Source organism: Gymnogyps californianus, chromosome 1, assembly GCF_018139145.2.
Source record: "Gymnogyps californianus isolate 813 chromosome 1, ASM1813914v2, whole genome shotgun sequence".
NCBI lineage: Eukaryota > Metazoa > Chordata > Aves > Accipitriformes > Cathartidae > Gymnogyps > Gymnogyps californianus.
Window position 1 is genome coordinate 131,364,972 of NC_059471.1, and position 18,728 is coordinate 131,383,699.

Genomic DNA, 18,728 nt, shown 5'->3' on the forward strand with positions numbered 1-18,728 from the left:
TTTATAGAAGATCAGTGGCATCTCTGCTTTGTGTCCCTAACTCACTGCAAAGACAGTACCAAAGAGAAAAAGCCAAAAATCAAGTGAGAACTTTTCCTTTTGAAGGGCTGGGGTCTCAGATTTGTTCTTATTTTCACCACAGAATGCTAGCTCTACTGAAAGTCTCTAACTCCGCAGGCTCAGTGAGGACATGGGTGCATTATCAGGGAAAGATCACCATGTTCTTTACAAGACAACACTCTGGAGTTTCTTCCCCGGAAAGGCTCTCCTCTGTGGAAGCTGCACATTGCTGTTCCCCATTCCTCTTCTCCCCCTGCCTCTTTTCCAGCAGTAGGTTATAGCCCTCGCACTGACTGAACACAACTAGAGATGCTTTGTCAAATGCGAGAACATATCCCCTTTCAATGCAAAAGGCTCTAACATCCCCAGAGCCTCTCATCAGATGTTGAGCTGATACTGGAGCTGCCTTTTGCTTCTGAAAATGTCTTTCTGCACGTGCCTCCACTCACTCAGTTAACTTTCCAAAGTCTCCCCGGAAGCTCGGATGCTTTAAATACATTGGAGTTGGCAAACCAAACTCTGTATTTTAAGAGGAGGTTTAGAAGAGAGGTTGTTGCATGGTGTTTATTAGCTGCTAAGCTGTTAGAAGTAGAAACAGAAGACATCTCTGCATAGCAGTCTCACACTAGTGCTGAGCACATTACAACAAAACTATTTGGTTAATACAGTGGCCTCTGCCAGCTCATGGAGCTCAGAGACAACAAGGCAGTGCAGAATATGAACCCATCTGCTAAGCTGGGCTCTGTGTGCAAAAGCAGCTCTTCGACTCCCAGTACCACCCCCAGGATTTCCTCCGCTCCCTGTGTGAGAAAGCCACACATGTTCAGACTCCATCTGCTTCTCAACACACACAGCCGGGAAGAGAACAGTACCTTTTTACAGCCTCATGAAACGATCCCCAGCCCAAACACCGAGGGAGGACTTTCTGGTACCATATATCTAGGGGGCATAAAATGCCCTGAGCAAGTTGCAATGCAACAAGACCTGCTGTTGAAAGGACCTGCCTTGGTGATTAAAACCAAGTAATACATCCAGAAATGCAGACTGAAAGTTCCAGCTGTGCTAATCCAGCTGCTCTGCGTCTGCCACAAGGATCATGTGGGGAAGTAGGGAGGCCAGCTCACTGAAACCAGTATTCACACAGTCTGGCTCAGTCATTAGATCCCCATGCACATAACCCCACTCTGCACCAGCATCTGACTTCTAGCTCTGCTCTCATGACTCCCTCCCAGTAAAATCCAACCCCTAACAGGAGGTGGCTCAGGGAAACCGTAAAGGCAGGTTAAAGCTGTTACCCCTGCCTCCTCCTGGAGCCTGCATCATTCTCAGCTCAGCTTGACTCACAGTTCAAAGTTTCTAGCTCTCCATCTGCCACTTTCCCCTGTATCAATACAGTTCTTGCAAGTACCATATAATTTGTACTTCTAAAAGAAAATGAAAAAAGAAAATAATTAGGAGATAATAAAAAGAAGAAATAAAAGAGTAAATCAGGAAAAATACACTGCTTTCAAGGGTTGGACTCCACTGTGCCTGTGAGCTGATAGAGGGTAAATGGCAGCACTGAGCATACCCGAGCAGCTTTGGAAGCAGCTGTATTCCTGTCCTGTACGCCAGGGAAAGGAGAGATGCCACCAGGGACCCACGTCCCTCGTGCTCCAGGGGAGCAGGTCTAGAACAGCTCCTTTGCTGTGGACATGTCTCCTGTGCTCCTGTCACCCTCCCCTTCCCACACTGCAACTGCCAGCAGCAACACCGGATTCACAGATTGCCCTGTAATGCTGAGGGCAGCACTGCAGACACAGGCACCTGAAGAATGGATGCCAAACTCCACAGCTGGCTTAAAGCCACCTCTTTTCTCTTCCTGCCCCAAATGAGAGTCCTTTACTCCCCCAGAAGTGTGCACATGCTGAACATGCATTATAAAACACCGTCTCTAAGTATGGTGTGACAGAGCTCAAAGTTACGTCCAGTTGTCCTATGCACAAATTTAGGTCCCTATATACTAGATCATCCTTTTTTCCCATTGGTTTATGGTGGGGGGTTTTGTGCAGAACAAAAGTTGTGGGTGTTTTTGAAATAGTATCTATTTCTTCTATCTGTGATGTATTCCTATTTTTGAAAGAAAATGTTGAGGTGAGGAGGTGGGAATCGAGAAACTCCATCACTGTCAACTCTAACAACCCTGTCTCCCATAGCAGTTTATGACATTGGTGTGGTACCAAAATATCCAAAGCCACATCACAGACCTCCACTGCAGGACAGAAAGGTAGTTCTCTCCTAGTCAGCAGAAATACTGGAGTGCTATTCTGTGTGTGTTCCAGCCCCTAACAGGGAAAACAAACCCCACCTGGCCAATGAAGAGACATTTCGTGACAGCAATAAATGCTGACAAAAAAAGAATTGTTTTCAGCATTTCTGAAATCTCAGCAACTTTTTTTGTGCTTTGGTGAGGGCTGCTGGTACCAAGTGTGCTGAACATTATCCATGTGGCATCCACTTTCTCTTCCAAAGAACTGCACTTAAAAATTGACTTCAAACTGTCTATCAGGCCATAAACCCTCCCCTCTCACACCATCTTTATGAAGGAAGTAAAAAAAAGTATCAGAAGAGGACTCACTGCCAGCTTTATTCTAATAAGGTCAGTCCTTTAAAAGGTATCCAAAATTCGCTCTCTCTTTTTCATTCATTCTTTTATTTTTAGTGCTATAAAGTTTTAATAATAGGCAATAAATGAAACAGTTCCATTGTCTGAAAAATGAAAAAAGATGTACGAGCTATCTGTGCACCTCCATAATCCATCCCATATGGCTGACCTTGCCATTCCTGCTGCACGCAGGATTCAGGTCATCGTTTCATTGTTCACTGGGGAAGCCAAACTATTGGCTCCAAGCGCCCTCCTGGCTCTTTTACTCTAGACAAAAGCTCAAAGAGCATTTCCAGCACAAACGACTTTTATTCACCTCAGCTGCCCACATCTGAAAGGAAAGTGCTGTTGCTTGCCTTCAGCTTAGGTTTTTTTTCTTCCCTCACCCTTCTGGGTTTCCTGACTGTTGTCCCTTCTGGCTTCCTCCTGGATAAGGAGCTCCCCCAAGCATCCCACTGTCAAATGAACTTTACTCAGTCTCCAAAAATAGGCTCTGTGGCATTAAACCTGCACCCTTGCTACCCAAACATTTGGCTAGCTGAGCTCTGTATGTCAAAAACTCTGGTTCTCAACCTCTTGACGTTCAGGAAAGCAACCAAGTAATACCTGCCTCGTACATACATTACGTAGGTATCCTTTCACCACCAGGACCAGTCCTCTTGTTTCACTTTTACAGACACTTCACGTGCTTTTGCAGATAAAGCAAAGAGGGACCAAAAATCATGTAGAGGGAATCTCTAATAAGAGGGGACTAAGACTTGGCCTTCTAACACAGGCTAACTCCCTAACTCATCAAGGCTGATGGCTGGATTTCTGAACACCATTAGTTAACAAGGTTTGAGTGCTCCAAGACTGCAAAACAATGTCCGGCTGCTGAGCTGTTTGCATCCTTCCCTCTCAAATACCTCACTGCTCCTTCTCCCAGCACAAGGACTGAGGCAGTCAGCTGTGAAGGGCAACAACCATGCAAGCAACTGAAGGAGGACCAAGAAGGGATCCATGAAAAGATTGCTCCCCCATCGCTCCTGTCACGATGTAACAGGTGGTTACATCATGATGAGGTGTCCCCAGGGCAGCAGGATTTTAGCAGTCTCTTGTACTAATGAAGGCAGAGCACACTCATAAGGAGACATACGGGAAGGCTGTGAGCTGACGGAAATGAAAGATTTAAAAGGGAAACTGGTTTTAAAAACAACAGTCAACCCTGTAATTTCTGCAGCAGGCAACAACAGTGAAACAATATCAGAATAAGAAATAAGTGAAGGAAAAACACCCATCTCCATTTCAAAGCAGAAAGGAAATGTCCTAGGGAAGAAGTGGCCTAAGAGTTCCTCGTCTCCCACCATGCTCTGTTTTTTCCAGTGTTTGGGTTTTTTCTCCATCATTTGCTGGCAAACTCTATTCATTACTCTGATTCAGTATCCCGATGTTGCTGGGATACAATGCCCTGGAGCAGCCTCAGACATTCTGTGGCCCCTGCTACTGCCACACTATTTTTTTTTTCTTTTAAGACCTTATACAGAAAACCTCTTGGATGTATACTACGCTTGCCTGCTTCACAAATGGCCCCTTTTTCAAATTACCCTGTTTCTTTTTCAAAGGAGGCCTACATTTTCAGTGGGACATTCTCCAGCTACAGCCTGATGCACCGTAGCTGATCAAAGTTGTTGTGGGGATGTGGGAAGCTACAGAGCATCACAATCGTCACTCCAGTTGACCAGTGATCCTGAGGAGATTAGAAAGTCAGGAGGGGAAGAGGAGCCAACCAGTACAGTTAAGTCCCATTTGGAGAGTCCTCTCCACACACAGCTTGGACTTTAATGCTCTTCTCCTTCCTATGTGTATATCTATGTACGTGTCCTCTTTAAAGGGAGCAGCTGAGCATTAGAGTGTCCTCCGCTAGTTGACAACAGCGGTGCAAACTTAGCCAGACCACTGCTTGTGAGGCAGGCGCCTGACTGCTATATATGCTTGCAAATACCTTTGCCTGTTTTTTCTTCCTAAAGCCTCAGGCTGCTCTCTTTGATGTGTAATACCTTAAAGATTTTAATTCCTCTTTACATCAGCAGAGAGCCTTACTGAGCCCTCCCCACAGCTGCAGCCGTGTAGCAATTTCCTGCCCTTTCTTAAATCAATGAGCTACAAAGATCAGTAATTCCCAACCTTTTCAGGAAACTGTCCAAATTCACTGGGCTAGGACCTTATTAATGCCTTCCATGTTAATCTATCCCACCATGTACCTGGAACTGCATCAATCCTTATTCTAAGCCCAGCCTCCAGTGCAGCTGTATCTCTGCACACAGGGAAGACCTTGTACCCAGGGCACATGCTACTTCCCCCACACAGGAGAGGAGAGCAGAGTAAAAGTCACACATGCCTCAAGTATCAGAGCTAACGCTCATGGCAGGAATTAAAAGAGGGCGTTAACATCTTTTTGCAGAGCTACAGTAAGATGAGAACAGAGGAGCTGAGCTAGGAAGTCGCTAGGTCAGTAAGATGTCTTCTTTGTGATCATGGAGAGTGTAGCATCTAAACGGGTGGTGGGAAACACGGGGTAGTTGCCCATTCACTGAACGCTTCCCATACCAAACCATGAATGAGGTAGCAGTCCTGGTGAACACACACAAGAGAAGCATGCAAGTAAAAACTGAATTACAGTGCCCATGGGGACAGCAAATGAGGGCTATGCACACGAATTTCACTCTGGTCTGCACACTCAGAGCCTTGCTTTACAACTCTAGGGTTCTTGTAACATAGTCATATATGTCTAATTCTATAATTAATTTAATGTTTAAAGCCTTTGTCACACTGATTTAAAGGATACCCACATCATTTAGATCTGAAATACTTAGATCTGCTGCACACTCTGCTGGATTCATGAATGGCAGAAAAAGTTGAAACTTTTTGTTTGGACTTTCTTATTCTTTTTTGATAACTCTGTAATGTCTTTTACTAATACAAAAGGTTTTTTTATTCAAGTTCCTGTTTTACTGTTGTGTTGTTAAAATATAACATATTCTAAATAATATTTAAGGTGTTCTGCTTAATCTTTTCATAAAAATCCTGACAAAATTAAGCAACAGTCAAAGTGAAACAATTTTACGTCACTGGAGAAAAACTGAAATTGTTTGGAACTAGAACATTTTTGCACTTTTATCCTGCAAACCTATCAGAAACTCATTTTTTCTTCTACTGTAAAGCAAGAATTTGTGCTCCAAGTTTTGGAATTTCCAGTGAAAATTAACATTTAAAAATGCCCTTCAGCCAGCTCTACATATAATAAAGAACAAGCAAAATTGTCTAGGTCCCCTCTCCTACAACTTTCATTATTTTGCAGAGTGTTAGCCTATGACCTATTTGTCTGTTTTACAATCTGCAGTCCTCCATTTTTCTGTCTGTTCTTCATTTTAGTAACAAAAAAAATATTTTTTAAGAAACTCTACAGTATCTTTACAAGTTCATTTATTTTACCTAATTCTTTGGATATCATGGCACCATATCAGTAATACACGAACAGTTTACTAGTAACTTATCAGGGATGTTAAAGAATGTTTTAATTCTGTCTCTCAACAACAAATGGAAAAGCTCGGAGGAACAAGATAATAATAGAAATGAGCATAAATAAATTAATTATCCATCAGGAAAAAAACCAACAACAAAACATATATACAGAAGAAAACAGCCTTGAAAGTAGTGGTAACAGAAGGAGGTACTGAGGTAGCAGTGAACAGGAAATTAAACATTTGACAGCAAAATGATACAGTCACAGAAAAAATGTTGTCAAGCAGGAAAATGATAAGCTGTCTTTACAGATATGTTGTCTAATATCTAAAACCCTCTGTCAGGATTTGGGACTGCAGGATCCAGGCAGAGGTAGGAGCAGCACTGAAGGAGACTTCTGAAAAGAAACAGGGTCAATCTAGCTGGCTAACCTGGAAGGTATTTTCTAAGGAAGCCATCATTATACATTGGATCTGTTTAGGTAAAGTAAAACAGCCCTTCTAATTCCTCTAAGAACTAGTCTACAGCAAACTTCTCCTGTAAAAATTAATTAGGATCACAAAACACCTTCCTCGGCCTTACACACATGCCCTGTGGACTCATCAGGGGAAGGAGAGAGGAGATCACCGAGGAAACACAAACAAACTCCTCTTACCTGTTTCTCCCAGAATCTCTGAAACCTTTAGCAAAGGGGTTTCTGTCAATTTTTAATCTGGTGATCTACAAAGGAAGAAAAACAGAATTAGTTGATCTCTTCAATTTTTTTTTCTTTTAACAAATGAAAATGACTGATGATTACCACTCTTGCCCAAACCACCTGTACGATGATCTTTCATACCTATTTCCCCAGACTTATATTAAAGTTGCCCTTCCATTATCCATGAACAGATTATCTGCTTAGCAAATGAACAGTGCCAGAGGCAGAAACCTGGCAGCATTGGGAAACCTGGCACAGCACTGGGGCTGAGAAGCTGTTCCCGAAGGAGAAGCACACCTTGGACCCAGGCACAAAACCCCAGGAGCTATAACTCATCAATGGCCATGTGGTTCGGGAAGCAGGCATACTGCTCAGGTTTGGCTGGTATCATCTGGGTTATCCCAGCCTCAACCCTCTAGATATCCAGCAGCTGGATGCACTTATGGACCTTCAAACAATGCAAAGGAGAAAAGGCCAAGCAAAGCACAGGCTATAGCCTCCAAAGACGGCAGCTGGCCATCCAGTCACATGCACAAGGTGCTGCTGTTCTGGTCAGCATCTGGGTGGCCCTTCAAGGGTTTTCTGGTCTTGAAACCGTTTTTTTTTTTCCTTTTTTTTTTTTTTCTTTTTTCCCCCTCCTCTAAACAAAGAGGATGACAGCTGGACTCAGTGCTTTGGGGGAATCTTCCTTCCTGCTTTATTTTTAGGCATGAATTCCATGTTGGTAAATATGGAAAATAATATTGGGATTTTGACCTTGCAACCCATGGTATCATACTCCCTGTCGGCTATTCCCCAACCTGGGGCAGCATGAGAGCTTCCCTCTGGCAGCCTTACCTTGTCCCGGAGATCCTGTCTCTGGAGTGAAAAGAGAGCGAGATCTCCAGATCCTATCAAATTTGAGGTGTGTTTGCTGAAACTGCTCAAAAGGGACTAGTTTAATACAGACTGATCTGAAGCGGATTTGCAGGTGTTTTGCTTCTGTCAGAACCAAGCCCTTACTCTGGATATTAACCTCAGATCTGGAATGCAGCTCCTATTTTTGCAGAAGCTTAATTTGTGAACTTAATTTCCGCTAGCCTGACTTTGCAGCTGTCCTGGGACTTGTGTGTACAGAGACAGATATGTTCTGTGGAGGATGGAATTACAGCAGAGGGAATCCCTGTGGTGGATTTGCTAACATTTTACAATTGTTTCCAGAAATGCTTCTCCCAGTAAGGCAAAGTTTTACAGCCACTGGAGGGCATGCAGGCAGATTCATTTTTAATGAAAAGGTTTCTCCAACCCATCAGAATCTCTTTTACTTGTAATATAAAAATTCACTCCCCAGTTTTGGGGAGGCGAAACACGCAAATGTTTGGAACTCAAAGAGACAGGAAGAAGTTTCAGTGCTTCTTTACAGTGAGGTGGCTTACAGACCCAGTGCCTGACAGAGATCCCTCCCTTAGCACCTCCCTTACCTGCGTAATTATGTCTTATAGGTCTGGTCATTAGGGAAGAATGACAGGCTTCTTTCCTGTCATTTCTTCTCCTTTCTCTATCCTCTTTCCATGCCTGGTCTACAGTTAAAAGTTTGTGGAGTACATGCGTACTGCAAGGGGGGCAGGAAATTTCAAATGCTGGAGTGACAGCAAACCCACCATTGTGTTGCAATATTTTTTTGTGCTGGAATAGTTGATCCATTTTGGATCCCGATTTAAGTCAATTCAAGGGGACCAGACAGAGAAAAGTTAGGAGTGGGTATCTAGAAGCAGTCATGGGAGCACTGTAAGCACGTGTGCTCTCTCTTACATGTTGCAAAATAAAAACTCTATAACAATTCACTAAACTGTTACAATTCACAATTGTTACAAATCGGCTAAATATTACAATCTGCCCTGAGCTGACTTGACATGGGTCTATCTCTCAGTCCAAGAATACTAAATATAATGACGAACACTGAGTTCATGAAGTCATTCTCCAGAAGCACAGATGTTGTCATGGAGAAAATATTTATTTCATCATTTCTGACTCAAGACTCCTCTGCAATTTATGGCAGAAAACTGTATAACCTATTTCCCTAATAGGCGTGACTACAGATTATTTTTCTTCCAAGCCAGTTTGTACTCTCATTCTAGCTTATAACAGTACCTTGCACTCTCTAAGTGGACACACTATTAACACATAAAAAAGCTTCACCAACTGAGATTCTGTTTCACATGGCTGGGAAAAAATTACCTTACATAGCCCTTTTAATGCCATGACAACCCCCACCCCAGTAAGGAGGAGAATGGCAGGAAAGGAAAATGGGATGTGCACAGTACCTCTCACCTGAGAATAAAATAGGGAGTATGTGTACACGAACAAGAGAAGAGAAACACACCGAGCCCAAAGCATGACAGAGCTGGTGTGAAGGCTAATGGGAATCCCTGAGGCAGAGGCAGCTGGCAGATGAGCAATACATAAGGAGCTGGCAGATAAGTGATACATAAGGAGACTACAAAGGGAATGGGTGGATATAAGGAGCTCTCAATATGTGCAATGAACATGCCTGCAGAAGCGATGAAGCAGGCCACCTCCTCAAAGACTAGGATACTGTCTTTCACTGGCCACTGAAGGAGGAGGGGGAGCCAATGTGTGTAATCCACAGCAAGGCCTTTCCAAATATCCTTTCTTTGCTGGTGTCTCAAATGCTTACATTCTCAAATGCTCACGTTTTCCTAGCAATCAATTTCCTCTTAAAGATATCATATCTTTGGGGAAAATAGGGATAGACAGGGAATTCTGTAATCAAACACTAGCGTGCACTGAGATTACATTTCTTAACGCCATGAAGTCTAGGTTAAGAAAAAGGGCAGATCAGTAACAAAGCTCAGTAGTCAAGGTCTCTACAGATAGGATCCCACTGTGGCAACATCTTTTCCTTATGATATCTGGAGTCAATAGTAACACTCTCCACTGGGAACTGTGCAAGATCTGAATCAAACGTGAATTATGCATGAGAATTTCAGTTCGTATGCAATATATGGACTGCTGCTGCTTACATTCAAAGGCTTCTTTTGTCAGCAAACGGATGAGATTGTGCTTCTCTAAAACTTTTTCCTTCACTGCTAAAAAAAAAAAACAACTATGTGTTTTCTCTGTGAGATAACAGATCTGGACTAGTTGTACTGCCTTAAAATTACAGTGGGGATAGGACACTAGTTTGTACCACGAGGCAGCAAGGAAATTTGAACACAATACATCTCTTTAAGGTTGATCTCTCCTACTTACTTTAGAGTAAAAACTGCAGGCACCTTATCTGCAAGGTAGTTTTCTGGCTAGATACTTCATGTCTACACACTACCCCATAGCAAGGATTTTCTTTTTGTGCAGAAAAAAAAGCAGTGAGCTTGTAAAGTGTACACTCTTCTTGGGCTACGCTTCTTAGAGAAGTTAATGTCTCAAACACAGAGAGAACACTGATATTTTTATGAACACCCAACATAAAAGGAGCCTGAAAGCATGCAGCTTTACCTGTTGATTTTGGTAGGCTGTCACTGTGGTGAAGACAGTCTCAGGGAAGTTGAAGGTTTTCACCCCATCTCCTGAAGGAACTGGCTTTGTAGGAGAAAGATCACTGCTGAAATCCTTGCGGATGACATGAACACGGGGCTGGTACTTATGCATTGAATGTAAGATTATCTGAAGAGAAAACAAAAGGAGAAAGAAAAGGATTTTTTTTTCCCCCCAAATATTTGACACAACATCCAGATGTACAAGGAAGCAGGGATGGAGTAAGGGCTAATATGAAGAAAATTACCCTTTTCTTACAAGTACATATGAGATGAAGTTTGTGCTATGTGCAGAGAGAAAGGGGCTTTATTACTTTATAGGGTCAGGCAACATCTTGAGGAAAAGCACTGAAGTAGGGAAAAAAGCTCCATAACTCTGGAGAGTGGCTACAGACACATGTGCCCAGCAGGACACGGGAGCATCAAAGCAGAAGCAGCACCCTTTTGAGTCTGAGAGGAGCAAGGCTGGGGCAGCAGGCACCAGGATTAGCTTCTGACTTACATGGCCTTGATCATCAAGCTCGTTGTTGGTCAGCTTGAGCTTGTCAAAACTGACCACCTGCCTCATCCAGGTGTCTCCAGAAGCCAGGGAGTCGGGGTGGATGTAAACCCTTGGAGGCACTGGGGAGTCAGCATTGCCAGCCACCATCCACTTGGAGCTGTGATACACATACCTGAAAGAGGAATGGGAGATGGCTAAGGGAAGTTGTCACTCACTCACTCACTGGAGGAACATTTCCAGGGCTCCCCCTCCCCTGCCACCCTACCGCACACACCCCAAGCTCTCATTTGCAGTCGGGGGAGAATGTGCTTTATTGCAACCTCCTACCTTCTAAATGAAAGCCAGATTACCCCTGAGCCACTTGTTCAGACTTGATTCCTTATTAAAACCACCTTTGCAGTTATTTTCCCTGTAAAACTCTGCCACATGTGCCTTCTCAACTCCTTAACCCTCTCCGAGCCAGAGTAAGAGGCTAGAAAATATGGGTTAGCAAAGACCTCTCTGAAAATATTAATAAATACCCTGTAATTTCCGGAAATCTGCACTGGCTGCCATGCCAGACTGCAAAACACGTGTGTCTTCTTCACCCAGAAAGGGCGAAGTCCAATGGATACCACTAGAACAATTGATAAAACAGAATTTCTGGTTTGAAAAGTTGCAAAATAGGAAATTCCATACAGTATTACAAATGTTGGGATTAGAGGAAAAAATAATTTTTGTGTTCCTGGTCTTTTGTGATCTTTTGTGTTCCTGATCTAGCCATCTTATATATGCCATAAATTTCTCTACCACAGCTTTCCCTAGACACTTTTTTTCTTTCTGTCCTGTGGCTCCTTCAGCCTAAGGCATTTCACAAACAGTCCTGCTAATACCTCTGAGTTCTGCCCTGTGCTGCCCCTCATTGGGTCTCTACTCAGCTTTGCTAAGCTATTTCAGTCCTTACCTACAAAAGTGACTCATTTCCTGTATTTTCACAAAAAATGCAAAAAAAAAGAATCTGTTCCTTTCACTGCTAGTTTGCACTATGTGGCTGCACAAGCGAATATGGACAGAAACAAAGTGTAAGACAGTACATTTCTTTTTGACATTAATGCTGTCAGAACCACGCTCAAAGGGGTAAAACATCTAGCTGAGTATCAGACACTACCTTGATGCTTCCCAGGAAAAGCATTTTCCTGAGAAACACTCTGCACAATATTTAGCATTTCAAGCAGAGGATCAATTCTTGAATCCTTCAAATGTGGTGCAGTCAAGACTATTTGGGGAAAAGACTTGTTCTCAGGGGTCTTTTAATGAGTGCAGATAAATCACCTCTGTCTGGATAGTTTTCTAGGATGCAGAGGACCATGAGTTTTCCAGAGTACTTTTTAGGATTGGAAGCCTGTTAATATCAGAGAAATGTCTTCTTCCTGTCTTTCAGCTCAGCGGTGGAGATTCACCAGAGGGCTTCTCAATGGCTCCACGCTGTAGGTCAGGGCCCATATCCCCTGTGGCTGCTGTGCTGGACAGTGAACATTTTTAAAACAAAAATCACCCAATTCAGTTCAGGCCAGACCTGAGGTGCCCATCTTAGTTCAGCTGCTACTTGCCCATTCCTTTCTTGCTGAACTAGTTTTAGAGGCTCCAGACTCCCCATTGATAACTCTAGTTATCAGTTCCCTCAGACAGTCATTGCTAATCATGTCAATTGTGAAAGGCATGCTAGGGATCTCCCCAATTAAAAACTGCTATTTGAAAAGAGCAAGATTTCAATCCAAAAGTGCAAAAGAGTATATTAAACCTCTGGGTTTGTGTCTCGCGATTCTGGTCAAATCAACTATGTTGGTTGTCCTGGTTTCGGCTGGGATTGAGTTAATTTTCTTCCTAGCAGCTGGTATAGTGCTGTGTTTTGGATTTAGTATGAAAATAATGTTGATAACACACTGATGTTTTTAGTTGTTGCTAAGTAGTGTTTATACTAAGTCAAGGATTTTTCAGCTTCTCATCACAAGAAGCTGGGAGGGGACACAGCCAGCACAGCTGACCCAAACTGGCCAAAGGAATATTCCATACCATATGACATCACGCCCAGCATATAAACTGGGGGAGTTGGCCAGGAGGGGCGGATTGCTGCTCAGGAACTAACTGGGCATTGGTTGGTGAGTGGTGAGCAATTGCCTTGTGCCTCACTTGTTTTGTATATTCTAATTCTTTTATTATTATTATTGTCATTTTTATTATTATTATCATCATTATTATCATTATTGTTATTTTCTTCCTTTCTGTCCTATTAAACTGTCTTTATCTCAACCCATGAGTTTTACTTTTTTTTTTTTATTCTCTCCCCCATCCCACTGGGTGGGAGGACTGAGAGAGCAGCTGCGTGGTGCTTCGTTGCCAGCTGGGGTTAAACCATGACGTTGGTGTAAATCAACATGGTCTCCTCTAGCATACCTTTGCAATGATGTATAATGGCATGTGTCTTTCCTAGGTTGTCATTGAAAGTAAGTTATCACAAGGTTCCTACCTCTGAGCCTAAAAAGCTTACCTGTATCTCTTGTTATCCACAGGCACAATGTCCATGGCAATATAATACTGCTGGTGAGGATCCAAGCCTGTAATTTTCACTCTCATGGCTGGAAACATTCTCCTAGGAAAAGAAGAGTAGAAATAAGGAAGAAAATGGTGAATAATGAAGCTGAAGGGGCTCCTTAGACCTCTCTCTGACACCAGGAACACACTAATTTACACAGCCCAGTTCTTGGCATGCCTCCTCTAGGCTTGATGTGGGTAGCAAAGACTGTGCTGGCAGTGGTTTGAATCTTCAAATTTTTCCCACTTAAGAAAAGGGGTAGCAGGATAACAACCTGTGGGTAACAATAAAACACTCCCAGTCGAGCACTCCGTCTGTTCCCAGCTCCTAGCAGACAGTTCTGCTATGCTCCACACAAATTGTCCTCTCTAGGCATTTCTAGGATGGGCAGTGTACCTTCTTCCTGCTGTTTTTCCCGCTGGCTGTCCATCTATAATTATTCTCTCAAATTCCATTAAACACAGGATCACTTTGGTTCTCTTTTTTGAGAAAATCACATTTCAGTATAGAGTTTGATGGTACTGGAGTAACATTTAAAGCAAATCCATCATCCTGAAAGATCCTCTCACTCTTAGGTTTATAGTTATTTAAGAAAAAATGTCCCTCAAATTAATCTGCTTATTAGGCATATATTTCACATTTAACAGAAACTCTGGCATTATCATCATGGTTTCCTTGAAGTCCTGGTAGTATTTCCTGCAATCTTTTTAATAAGTGTTGTCTTTTCCACGTCGTATGATCCAGATCTGTCTTAAGCATTTTCTCCTAATAGGCAAGTTATGAAATGCTACACCAGCAAGAATCAATTCCCAGCCTTTTTTTTCTTGTCTGAGCACAAGTTTAGCTCTGCTGTGCACTAGGTCACTGTTCTGGAGATGTTTGTAGCTAGGCAATTATTTCAGAAGAGAACAGCTCAGAACAATTTTAACCTCAAAGAATGTCAGTGTTAGTGTGGCTATGGCATAATTTCTCCTTCTTAAAAATTTTCTGGTTGCCAGTAGTCTAATTGCCATTCTACACTTCCCTCAAACAGCATGCTGAGTGAATTGTGCATGCTATATTATATTTGCAACTAATGCGATATTTTAACGTCTTCATAAAATCTGAGGAGCAGAACTGGGTGAAGTGCAAAAGGAATGAGCAGCAGAGCAGAGCACGGGAAGAAATCCTGCATTGTTTCACTGACTGTTAACTCAAACTTGAGCTCTACTTGAGTGGCTTCTCAGCCCTTATCTGAGAAAATCTTGAGCTGAGGTCCTACAGGATGGTGTTACTCAATTGCATGACTTCTGCCCAGAAGATACAGAGCTTTGGTAGGAGAAACTCTGAAAGTACTGGATGCTCATATGAAATTACATTCTGCTCCTCTGGTAAGTATATATATCCTTATGGAATGAGGGTAGTTTGGATGAAAGGAGGCTATTAAAGGGGAATTTAAAATCACAATGCCAAAATTGTGGAAAAGTGTACAAGAAATGTTTGTCCACTCTTTCTAGGGACCATCCCTCGAAACCATCGTGACACTTTCTTTTCTATTAGTGAGAAGCCATGAAATGTCAGAGAAGAAGATTTAAATCTCCCAATATTTCTGTTTCTCAAAGTATTACCAGTGGACACAGCCTGGAGGAGGGAGAAAACAGGAAAGTTTATGTCAATGTCTCCAAACATGTCTCTAAAACTTTGCACTGAAAGGATGCAACCTTGAGAAGGTATTTTATTCTTTCCCATCCAGGCCACATATACCTACTTGCAGAAGAGGGTGGGAAGGAGGAGGTTGGTGCTCAGCCTTCCCCCTGCCTGCATCTCTTCCATTTCAGGCCACTGAGAAGGAAAGTTCTGACCTATTAGTAACTGCATCTGCCTTGGAAAAGGGCATTTATTGTGGGGGGCGGTGAGAGCACCACCCCACAGCTGCCGGAACACAGCTAATTCGAGTTATGAGAGACATAAAGCTGTCAGAAAAATTGTCTGCAGAAACCCTTCAAGGAAAGAGCAGATTTGTGCAACTGATGGTCTGAGTTTGCTAGTTGAATGATTTGGGGGGAAAAAAGGAATAATGGATTAGTCTTTGGTGGCTTGAGGTCATTACCTTGTTTATACCACAATGGCTCATTAAATCTGCCAAGCCAAATGGGTACAGGATGTGCCATTTTACAGTCTGGCTCTCGTTAATTGGAGAGAGGTGGCTTGGGAGCAGCTTAAGAGGTAGGTCATGTTTCAGAGGGTTGATGAGAAACCCAGGATTAAATCTGAGTCTCTTTGGGTCTAAGTCTGCACGCTGTATTGGGAAAATTGAATGCTGTGCGTCCCAAGAAGCTCTCTCCAAATCTGCAGCCCTGTGTAAAGTTGCAGTATAGCCTGCGGGGTTGTTTGCTTATGAAATACCTTGTAAAAGATTACCGCAGACCATTCAACAGGCTTAGAAGCTAATCTCTAAAATGATCGGGGAGAGCTCGGCTGATCCCACTGCATTCTCTAAGGTTTAAGTGTACTTTTAGAGTTTTGTAAATTATTACTGTTTTTCTTTTTCTGTGGGTGTAAAAGTAACTCGGGTTTCTTTGCCATAAGGATGTGGCCTGGAACTGTCACAGCAGGTGTCCAGCAACACTGGTGCATGGAAAGGGGAAAATGGAAAAGGCAGAGGCAAACAGTGGTGACTTAGGGATGTACTCAGGTGTAATCCTGGTTAAGTCCCTGTGCTCTGTGTTTCCTCTTGGCTGGCTCTTGGCCGGCTCTTGGCCCCCCAGAGGCACCAGCCCTATAGAAAATGCGAGGCTCAAAGGTTTGGAAGGAATTCAGGCCATTTGAATATGGCTCTATTAATAAAGAGTCAAGAACCTTTCATCTAGAAAGATGTCAGCTAGCTTTATAGTCAACAGTTACAGAGACGAAGGCCGTCTGTTTTCACAGGGAACATGTGATGACATCTGATATATTTTAGGAGGAGGTTTTATATCAGCAGCAGTTTGGGATGATCAAGTTATTTATATGTTAGCTTTACTACTCAGCAGGAAAACAGTCTTCCTAAACTTAGACTGTGAACTTACACACAGTACTCTTTTAGAGGAAATATGATGTGACATGAAATAAGTTATTATAATTGTTTTAGGACCACTTAGAAGTGTTTTAAAAAGCATTTTTGTAACAACCATGTGCCCCAGTCTACTGGATTCGTGTCTCCTTCCATAATGAGAATGAGGTTTATGAAACTCTGAATGTGAAGAAAATTAATGAGGTATAAAGATCTCTAAAACTTGATTAAAATAATATTTGCCAGCACAATAGTGTTCTGATATTAAGAACCATGTTTGGGAACTTCCAGCAGTAGAAAGAAGTAGTTGGATTGTGGCAGCCAGCATTATTTTTTGTTGTTGTTTAAAATTTTCATTTAACACAAAAATATAACTCAACTTTCCTTTGTGAAAACTATTCAAAGAAGGAGGATCACAGGTATATCCCCAAACTGGCTTTTTTTTTTTTCAATAACATAAAGTTTCAATTTCTAACCCTTAGGAGTCTCAAGGTGCCAGCTCTTATCCCTGCCCCTTGAACCAGCACATGTGAAGCTTGTGTCAAGTTGGATCTGTCTTCGAAGTTGGCCTGCTCTGAGTGGAGGCACGGGCCAGATGACCTCCAAAGATCCCTTCCAACATAAATTCATTCTCTGTTTCACAGCTTAGTTTTAGAGAGGGCAATTCCCTATTAGGGGATAAGGTACCTGGCAGGTTGTCTCAAAACATAAACGCAATTCCTTGAAGCTCTTCAGACATTGGAAATACTCCTGTACAGACAGCTTGGTGAGCAGAAGTCAGACAAGAGTTTAAAAGCACTGACACAATTTCGTGTACAGTTTTCATGACTGTTTAGTGTAATGATTTATACACTGCATAAACAACAACTTAAATAAGATTGTATTTGCTTAAGAGTAACACCTGCTAAATGCAAACCCTAAAATGAAGGGATGTGCTCTTCAATTGTAGCAAAAGACAATTTGTCTATTGACAGTAACAGACAGAGTAGTCATTTCCTAGTCATAAAAAAGTCTGATTGAGAAACTCTGCAAAAAATTCTGATTTAAGTTTGCAGATTAAATGTGCATGGTGTTTACAATGTGCATGAGTTTACAGGGCAGCCTGAAGTTATCATTGCTATTTTATACCTCATATTTCCTTGCATTTAAGACTGGTGCCAAACGTACATTTCTTTATAAAAACAAACCTGTGAGGAGTAAAGGCAAGGCAAGGCAAGGCAAGGCAAGGGAGGAATGCCTTTCTGTTTCCCTCTGCAGCATGGGATCGTGTAGACGAGATGTTTGCATTGAGAGGAAAGGCTGAGGGCAGGGTTTGGGAGCAAAAGGATTTATTGTTTATGAGGGAGAGGGAGCCCATCAGATCTTCTAAGTAGCTCCAAAAGGGGACGTTTTTCTGGAAGCTGGAGAAAGCTTATCTGGCCCACTGGGCCAGGACCTCTGGGTGGCGGTTTGGTAGCTGTAGCCTGCCAGCCCTCACTCTGAGAAGTCCTCTCCATGGGCCCCTTCAGCATTAACAGAGCTTCGCAACAAAATCCCTGCTGCTGTCTCTAACTGAAGAGCACTGTGGGGCCCTTCCTTCCTTCCACTGGAAATAAAAAAAAAAAAATTGGTATTGTAAACAGCCCTAAGTACGCGTTTCAAACAACTCAGACTCATGGTTTCAGGGAGGCAAAGAAACTCCAGACAAAATACCATTTAACTTATCAGGAGGCACAGAGGAGTCAGGAAAGGACAAGGTCACCTGTTCCACTCACTGCTGGCTTTTTCCACTCTTATTACTGAGCCCAGCCTCAGCACTTAGGTTTGAGCCATCCCGCAGTACAGATATGATAACTATATGACAGATGAGATCATTTCCCTCATTGCTGAGATGAGATCCTGGCTCTATGACAGGTAGAACCTGGGTCCCCAGAGGAATACCTCCTGGCTGTGCTTGTGTGCGTGGTCGCACTCGTATAACCACCTCCATAAACAGTAGTCAGCACTTCCTTCCAGAGCAGGACTCCAAGCACTCTTTATAGTGTATCCCCCCAGTAATAAGTGCACATTGCTTTCCCCTTTGGGCAGCACTTCTATGCAGCAGTTAACTAAGTTACCCCTGCAGTTCAGGTGACCATGGACTTTAGGTAGGGATTGTAGGGGTGTGGGGAGGGATTCAAATTCCTCTGCTGATGCTGCCAGGGTACAT

The 18,728-nt window shown here is 42.7% G+C and overlaps 1 protein-coding gene across 1 annotated transcript in view; it reads right to left on the bottom strand.

Moving 5' to 3' along the window:
- Positions 1-18,728, bottom strand: part of TBX15 (T-box transcription factor 15) — a 99,163-nt gene that overhangs the window by 17,343 nt on the left and 63,092 nt on the right. The window contains exons 3-6 of the mRNA XM_050906088.1: positions 13,465-13,566; positions 10,938-11,109; positions 10,398-10,565; positions 6,861-6,925 (exon numbers count right to left, since the gene is read on the bottom strand). Coding sequence (XP_050762045.1) covers positions 6,861-6,925; positions 10,398-10,565; positions 10,938-11,109; positions 13,465-13,566 — 507 coding nt within the window. The remainder of the gene's footprint in view (positions 1-6,860; positions 6,926-10,397; positions 10,566-10,937; positions 11,110-13,464; positions 13,567-18,728) is intronic.